The 8840-nt window shown below is 40.8% G+C and overlaps 1 protein-coding gene across 5 annotated transcripts; it reads left to right on the forward strand.

The window, feature by feature from the left end:
• The first annotated feature begins 3834 nt into the window (after positions 1-3834).
• LOC120504435 (tubulin alpha-3 chain) lies at positions 3835-8724 on the forward strand. Of its 5 annotated transcripts, XM_039713952.1 has the most exons (6): positions 4869-5075; positions 5453-5512; positions 5666-5888; positions 6416-6564; positions 6895-7575; positions 7800-8724. In XM_039713952.1, the coding sequence occupies exons 3-6, from the start codon at positions 5786-5788 to the stop codon at positions 8094-8096; spliced, it is 1230 nt and encodes a 409-aa protein (XP_039569886.1). In that variant the 5' UTR covers positions 4869-5075; positions 5453-5512; positions 5666-5785; the 3' UTR covers positions 8097-8724. The 5 variants fall into 5 exon arrangements, with proteins under 5 accessions (XP_039569884.1, XP_039569886.1, XP_039569883.1 ...); XM_039713950.1 differs by lacking the exons at positions 4869-5075; positions 5453-5512 and adding an exon at positions 3835-4240; XM_039713949.1 differs by having other exon boundaries at positions 4869-5512.
• Positions 8725-8840: the final 116 nt, after the last annotated feature.

Raw genomic sequence — 8840 nt, forward strand, 5'->3', positions numbered from 1 at the left:
TTCCAAAAGTAAATTAAGATTTGAATAAGTTTCAGTGTTTATAAAACTGCTCTATCTTCAGAAACTGAAACAAAAAGCAAAGCTCTTTACCTGAAGTTTTATTTAATTAATGCACATTTATGTACCGAACAATGACCAGCATCAATTTACAACTGCTATTCCTTTTGTCTTGTTTCCCTGCTGCAAGGGAATTGCAGTTTGTTTATGGTGTGATTTTAGTATGCATTTTCTTCTGTGCTGGCTAGACATGCTGGACAGACTTCTAAATAATAACTTGAAGTATGTTATCCATACTTATAACATGTTCAGTATATTTACACAATTATAAAGTATGCTCTACAAAAACGTAATGAAAGCAAATGAAACATAATAGAATTCACCTTTCAGCTAGATATCCACTCCTGATCAGTCTTCTTTCCATTACTGGAGTCTACTTCCTCTTCCAGGGGACCATTCCACCAAGCTGTCTACTTGAAGCTCACTCCTACAGAGAGGGCATTTGGCTGTGCAAAAACCCAAACAACATTAAAAGAAATTTATTAAATCTAGTTATTTATAGTGAATGATAAATACCACCTTTACAAAGCACCTTTTATGCATTTATCATATTGATGTAAAAACATCCTCAAGGATTCATTCTTGTAACACACTTTCTCATTTCTCACATGACAGTCAAAATATTTTATTTGCAAGAACATTAACATGACCTAAACACTGCACATTTTATATATAAATACTCAGCCTTCCTTAAAAGTGAATTGGTCTTCTTTCTGAGCATATTTATATTTAAATAAGTATCTTAAGGTTTTAAAGCAAGGATATATTTGGGCTATGAGAGTAAGATTATTTAAAATATGAGAAAAAATAAACCATCTTTCAAAGACAGTATCTTTCTTAGTTACAAACCTTTTAGCCTTTTTCTTCAAAGCCTGCACAGAAATAATAGCAGTCTGATGAAATATGCTTTGTCAGGACAAGACAAGGGGTATCTTCTCTTTTTCCCCAACAGACACAGGAAATGAGATGTAATTTAAGACCAAAAGCCTTTTTCTCTGAAGTACATTCTAGATAAAGCAAAATTTATACAATAGCACTTTCATAGGACTACTCAGAAAATTTAATAATAGTCTGTGTGCACTGTACAAATAGACAACTTTGTGAGGCAAAAATGACAGACATGAAAAACTTCTGCCTAATGGAGCAACCCTTTAAAATTAGGTATCTCTGTTTATATAGAAATCTGGCCACAGATTTCTATAAAAAGGCAAGGCATCTTTAGAGAGGCTACAAAGCAGACCTCACAAAGCACATGAATACTGGGGGTTGCTAATCTGGAATGAATCGCTAACCAATTAGAGAGACTCGCAGTCACAGTCTGATACATTAATTTATTGCAGCAATAAAGATATCCTTTCAAGAGACAGACTCTTTAACACAAACAAATTGGAAATAACTTAGTGAATGAATGAGCCATTCCTGATTTGGCAGCAAACCTAAAATCCTCCAGTGGCAAGCCAAAATAAATGGCTGTTAAAGTCTATTAAATCTGAAAAATGTTTTCTGGAAAAAATCCCACAACCTCCTAACAGTGGTCATAGACTTTTCTTTTTTTTTTTTAATAAAAAGCTCACATATTTATGAATCCCTTCTCCACTTTGGTACTGTAATTATAAACAAAACACAAAAGTCAGCTGAACATTGCCAACACAGATACTGAAGACTTATGGCAAAAGCATATGAAAATGACAAAAAAGTCTCACAATGAACAACTAGAAGAAGAAAAAAAATGTTTGAATGCATATCTGGCGAGCTTTTATAAGAATGCAGTTGATACACAAAGACAGATTGCTATAGAGATCTTATAGATTTACTGTGGCTTCTGCATAGGATTTTTACTTACTTGCACAACTCTAAATTTAGTCTCAACAGAAGACTGAAATGAAGGTAGTATTAACTCTCAAGTCGTTAAGTACCAAGAAGTTTTTCCAATTTCGGTAAATGCTTTTAGGTGAACATTAGAAAGAAAATTATTTCCAAGTTTGTAACACCATGACATGCCAAACTTTTCACTCAGCAGTTTTATGCTTGCAGCTTCACATCTCATTTGTATTAATAATGCAAACCATTATCTTGCCTGGAAGAATCCTGCTTAAACCCAAGCTGCTGTGGAGAGAGGGTATGCAGTTTGTTGGTCTCCTTTGTTTTCAAGGTGATACCTGAAGTACTTTCCCATGTTATTTACTATAACAGAATTGCATTGTAACTATTCAGGCACAGAAACTACCCAGATCAAATGCAGTACTAGTACAAATACCTATCATGTGGAAACAGTGAATTCCCCAACTTGGGAATTTAGATGCATATCAGAGTCAACTTTGGAATTTATAGATGCACGTTTAGATGTCAGAGTTTTGGCTAAAAGCTGCAAAAACTTCCTTGGCAATCAGGAATCATTTTCAAGGGAAGAAAGCTTATTCACTCACTGTTTTAAAAACTTATGATAGTTCAAAAGTTCAGTTTGACAGCTACTCTCTGCAGACTTCAGGCCAAAAGTTTTTACAAGCCAGATGATAACTAGGTTTACACGCTTCACGATTTAAACGAACAATAGCTTCTGGTGATAGCAGTTCATTGCTTTCAAATTGCTAGTACAATTACTTTTAACCACAGAACAACCAACCTCTTCATTTCTGAGGACTTCAAAAATTGCATGCTTTACAAAACACATGTGCACAGTGTCTTATCACGGTAAGAGTCAGTGTTTCTAAGCAAACTGTGCATTCTTCATCTGAACCAGAGCTCAGAACCAACTTAATTTTACTCACTACTGTCTCACGCAATTCTTCAGGAGTTTTATCATTTGCAAATACAGAAACATACTTAAACCCAGAGATTTCCATACAGGAAACATTCTGATCTCTCATGCTTCAAAACAGTTATATTGATCAAAATGCAATCAGAACACTTAATACACAGTGAGGATATAGCCTACAATACATAAAAACACAAGCTGCCCCATACTACAGAAAATTCTGGCCTAACATTTCAAAATATATTAAGAGTAATCCTACTTGGAAAAGTGGTACTTAGAACTTAAAGTATGCTCAGTGATGTATGCAACACAACACCTAATGGGAATAAGCAATTTTCCTGTGGCAGCTGTTTAAGTAGCAATAATACTATGGACGTGACATTATTTATAGTTAAGATTGCTTTATATTTTAAGTAAAGAAATTCAAACCATACTTAGTTAATAATTAAGCTCTAAATAATTATTGAACAATTAAAAAGAAATTTCCATCCTGTATTCTTTAGGAAAATAAACAACAACCTTGTAAAAAAGATTCTGACCATATCTCATTGGTCTTCTGGATCCTGAAAATCAACAAGGGTGTCCTCCTTGTTGTCTTACAAAAACATTAATGTTTTGTAAGACAACATTAAATAACATTAATGTTCAAAGGGATCAAGATGTTATATTTTGACCTATTTCTTTGGAATACGCTAGTATTCTTATATTTCAAGAGCAATAAATCTCTTTATTTGACACTTCATTTGACATTCTTACTAATATTTCATTCTGAGCATATAAGCAAAAAGGCACCTGTCTCCTCCCTCTTCCTCAGCTGGTTTAAGGACTTAATGACACAATCTCCAGCAGTGCCAAAGTGAATCTACCTAGTCAAAAGCAGGGAATGGAGAGCGCGCTCACTACTCACAGAGTGGCACTGTAATTATAGTACCACTCAGTTTTGTATTTCTATTAAATAAATCTCCCTTGGGAAAGCAGATATGTATCCTTTTACTATCAGGAGAGGCTACAGGAACTTGTACTTGCCTTTCACCTCACCAGTACAGACGACGATGACATAGGAAGACAACTGAGCACTGCGACACCACTGCATCGCTCCGGCAGGCCTCGGCAGCAAGCTCCGGCACCCCGCGGCCTCCTCCCGCCTCCCGAGGGCAGGCCGCGCGCGCCCCGCGCCGGGCCGCTCAAGCCCCGCCCCCGCGCACGCCTCTGCCTCGTGGCCGTCTTCTCCCTCGCCGGGAGAAGAGCACCCTCGGCCAATCAGAGGCCTTCTCTCGCGCGCAGTCCGCGCGGGTAATGGCCAATGGGGAGCCAGCACCTGAGGCGAGGGGTGCGAGGCGGTTAACGGTCGGCAGTTGGTGCTGGTCGGTCGCGGCGGAGGACGTATTGTGGCGCAGTCGGAGTTCGTCACCTTAACGAGGCACCATGGTGGGAGACGGGATCCTTGTGGCTGCGGGGGGAGAAAGGGCGTTTGGGAGACGGATTCCTTGTGGCCGCGGGGGGAGAAAGGGCGTTTGGGACCGCGTCTGTTGCGGCATTTGAGGGGAGTTCATGACTGCACGTGCTGCGGCAGGACTCGCAGGCAGTCTGCTTGAAGTCCCCGTGGTAGCTCTAAGGCAGAAGGGTTGGGGAGGAGAGAAATTAGTATGAAAGCTTAGTAGCTTTAGGGGAGGCTAGGCATAGAAACCGGCCGATAGCTAGCATGACAAGATATATGCAAAGGAAGTCTGTTCGCAGCAGGCACCTCCCACGCGAAAACGCGAGAGACGAACTGGGACCTCTATCCGGGCGGCGGGGAGATAGCGGGACAGGGCATGGTGGCCGCCGGCCAGATCTGTTTGCCGGTTTTGGGCTGCCTTGGCGCGCGAAGCCGTAGGAGGCACGGCGCGTGCTCGAGGGACGGGCCGGGCGGCGCGCGACGGGAGCGGCTCCCTGGGCATAGCCAATCAGAGGAGGGGGCGTGGCCGGCGGCCGTCAGGGGCGGGCCGGGCGGTGCGTGCCGTGCGCCAGTCGCTGGGGGTAGCCAATCAGGGGAGGGGGTGGGTGTGGCCGGCGGCCGTCAGGGGCCCGGTGGTCGCCGCGAGTCTCGTGGTGGATATGCGGGGTTGGAGCGGAGACTGGAATTTGATGAAGCTACCAAGGAAACGGGAAAGAGCAGCCCAAATATCTTGCTGTTTCTTTTCCACCTCTGCTTTTTTCTAGATACACTCTAACAGTAAATTAGAAAACAGCTTGTTTTCATCTCAGGTGTAAGGCAATTGAGGTATTGGGAGGTTAAACATACATGGTACAGTTGCTTAGAATCAAAGGAGCTAGCTTAAAGGGGGCAGATTATGTGTGATTGGGACTCTTAAAATGATTTCACATATGAATATGTGTGAATAAAAAGACGTACTAATTGTTAGGGCCTAGATACTGGTATGCTTATTATAAAGGAAAATGTACTGAATAGTCCTGTGCAGGAAAGATTCTTGAAACAGTTACCCAGTATATTGTGTGGAAACAAGTTAAGGAAATTGGGGGGATATTCTATAAAGAGGTCTTCCAAAAACTAAAAGAAGAGTAAACAGAAACTAGGCTGAATATTAAAGATGGAATATACATGCAGCATTGTAAGGGATAATGAATTTGCGTTCACAGAGGGACTATGTTGTCTTTAAGATCTTCCAATATTCACAAAGTCAGTGCAGGTCAGCAAAGGTGAGTAGTGTCTTGCCAGCAGCCAACAACTTGTTCTCCTAAATTGTCACTTAAGGGTAGCCAGGGAATATTGCAGCAGAGAAAGATCAATGAAGATACAACCCATGGGCAGGCAGCTCCATGATTCATTATCATTCTCTTTTTACTTTGCAGCGTGAATGCATATCCATCCATGTTGGCCAGGCTGGTGTTCAGATTGGCAATGCATGTTGGGAATTGTATTGTCTTGAACATGGGATCCAGCCTGATGGTCAAGTGCCTAGTGATAATACTATGGGACGTGGAGATGATTCATTTAACACTTTCTTCAGTGAGACAGGAGCTGGTAAACATGTTCCGAGAGCAGTGTTTGTAGACCTAGAACCAACCGTAGTTGGTATGTACCCAACATTAAAGATCTTTAGTGAAAAAGTGAGGATCCTTTACAGATTCCCTACTGTCTTTTTTGTTTGTTTAGAACACTATAGATTTTAAAATATGTGTCTGGATGCTGTTTTGACATTTGTGGTTATTGTTACTTGAAAGAAATTAAATAATGATCTACCAGTAACAATATCTGGAAAACAAGAGAACTTTTTTATGATGTGGATCATCTTTTCAGACTGCTGCACTGCATACAGAGTTTTGCTTGAGTGCTATCCAGTATTGTGTCTGTACCTGTAATGTAGTTTTCTGAGTGCTGTCTGTGTTCCTTGAGTATAAATACTGCTTTGTGTGTGCCTGATGTTTACCCTGAAACAAAGGGGCAGAAGTTGTGCCAATTTCTTAGACTAGACAGACAAGCTGTGTGTAGTTAGAGATGCTGTCTACACTTTTCTGACACATGTACTTTGTGTGTAGTCACTAGGCAGCACACACAGAACCGATCAAATTTATGATGTGGTATTTTGGGGTTTTTTGTAGATGAAGTACGTACAGGCACGTACAGGCAGTTATTCCATCCTGAGCAGCTCATTACTGGGAAAGAAGATGCAGCCAATAATTATGCCAGAGGCCATTATACCATTGGAAAAGAGATTGTTGATCTAGTGCTGGACCGCATTCGCAAACTGGTAAGGATTTATGCTGCAAGTTAGTATTTAAAGTAATTGATACAGCTCTATAGCTAGCTGTATTGATGGTTTGCTGGTTTTTTGTTAACCATTTTGTGCATAGTTAATTGTTCAAAATAAACCTTTTATCTCCTGGTGTGCCCCATCCCCCCTTTAAATAAAAACTCAATCAGTTAAACCAGAACCTTTCAAGAACACTGTTTTCTAAATATTGACAATGCAAAACCAGCAAACTTATGACAGAAATACTTTTGAATGTTTATTTTAATACTGATTTCTCCAAAACCATCGATAACTTTTTTTCTCACATTTTTTTCCACCTCGTTATAGGCTGACCTGTGCACAGGGCTGCAAGGCTTTCTTATCTTTCATAGTTTTGGTGGAGGCACTGGTTCAGGGTTTGCATCACTGCTCATGGAAAGGCTATCTGTTGACTATGGCAAGAAATCTAAACTGGAGTTTGCAATTTATCCAGCACCACAAGTTTCCACTGCTGTAGTGGAACCCTACAACTCAATTCTAACTACTCACACAACATTAGAGCATTCAGACTGTGCCTTTATGGTAGATAATGAAGCCATTTATGATATATGTCGTCGTAACCTGGACATTGGCCGTCCTACTTACACCAATTTAAACCGATTAATTGGGCAAATTGTTTCATCCATCACAGCTTCACTGCGTTTTGATGGAGCCCTCAATGTAGATCTGACAGAATTTCAAACTAACCTGGTTCCATACCCACGAATCCATTTCCCCTTGGTAACATATGCCCCCATCATCTCCGCTGAAAAAGCATATCATGAGCAGTTATCTGTGGCTGAAATTACCCATGCTTGCTTTGAACCAGCCAACCAGATGGTCAAATGTGACCCTCGCCATGGCAAATACATGGCCTGCTGCATGTTATACAGAGGCGATGTTGTGCCCAAAGATGTCAATGCAGCCATTGCCACTATCAAGACTAAACGTACCATTCAGTTTGTGGATTGGTGCCCAACTGGATTTAAGGTATGTAGCCTTTTAAGTACTCTATGTCTAAGTGATTAGGAATTGTGTAGTCTTCAGAGGTGACAGTTGTGCTACAATGTTGTAATGTCCCTGTTAAATATTTTGATAAAGTACAAAATTAACTAAGCTTTTTATTTATTTGTAATCATGGTGATTTTTGTTAACAGAAATGAGTCTTTAAGCCTTGACATTCCTAAGGGAAGTTCTCTTTTTTTTTCTTGAAGGTGGGCATTAACTACCAGCCTCCAACTGTGGTGCCAGGTGCTGATCTTGCCAAGGTGCAGCGGGCTGTGTGTATGCTGAGTAACACAACTGCTATTGCAGAAGCATGGGCTCGGCTCGACCACAAATTTGATCTCATGTATACTAAGCGTGCCTTTGTGCATTGGTATGTTGGGGAGGGAATGGAGGAAGGAGAATTTTCTGAAGCCCGGGAAGACCTGGCTGCCCTTGAGAAAGATTATGAAGAAGTTGGCCTAGACTCAGTAGAAGCAGAGGCTGAAGAAGGAGATGAATATTGAGAAAACTAAAGCCTGGAAAAATCTATTTACCAAAAAAAAATAAAAAATTGCAGAACCCTGTTTGTTTGTTTTCAGATGTGCTTCCAAATAAAGTTCTAAAGATTATACTGCTGCTTTTTTATTTTTTTTTCTTCACTATTAATGTGCATATTCATGAAGGAAGGACAATTTGAGATTGCAGATTTTGGTAGCGGATCTGTTACCTGCTTTAAAAGTACATAGTAATTTTTACCTTCCTACATTAGCATTTACTACTATGCTCACATGAATAGAGCTTTAGAAGCAGCTTTATCATAGGACATATGGCTTGTGCAAAAAGTGCTGACCCAGCCAGTTACAGCATGGTGCTAACAACACCAAGGTTGTGGTTTCAGTCCTCATATAGGCCCTTTAGCTGAGTGATCCTTGAGGGAATATTCTGTGAAATAACTAGACTTTTGTTTGGGGGAGGGGGGTGTTGGCTATTAAGAAAGAATTGCTGCATTTAAGTACGAAAAATATCTGCTTTTGATGCTAGGAGACTCGAAGAACCCAGGTTTCAGTAGTCTAATGCATTAGGCACGTTTCTGCTGGCAGTAGCAGCTCCAAGCTGTGCCCAAGCGAAAGCTGCTCTGCACACAAACCATGGACTAAACACCCGCCAGCAAGGTCTTCCATTTATGAGCCACCGTTCTCAGTCCTCCGTCTGACTTCTCATGGATCACTTCCAGTTTCTCTTCCCACTCGACAGCTCCACCAGTGTAC

This window comes from Passer montanus, unplaced genomic scaffold (genome assembly GCF_014805655.1).
Source record: "Passer montanus isolate IOZ18808 unplaced genomic scaffold, ASM1480565v1 scaffold29, whole genome shotgun sequence".
NCBI lineage: Eukaryota > Metazoa > Chordata > Aves > Passeriformes > Passeridae > Passer > Passer montanus.

Bases quoted from the DNA above. Each gene is read 5' to 3' on its own strand.
- LOC120504435 (XM_039713949.1), top strand. From the start codon at position 5,435: ATGAATTTGCGTTCACAGAGGGACTATGTTGTCTTTAAGATCTTCCAA. The intron at 6,565-6,894 runs GTAAGGATTTAT...ACCTCGTTATAG, and splicing joins TGGACCGCATTCGCAAACTG to GCTGACCTGTGCACAGGGCT. The intron at 7,576-7,799 runs GTATGTAGCCTT...TTTTTCTTGAAG, and splicing joins GGTGCCCAACTGGATTTAAG to GTGGGCATTAACTACCAGCC.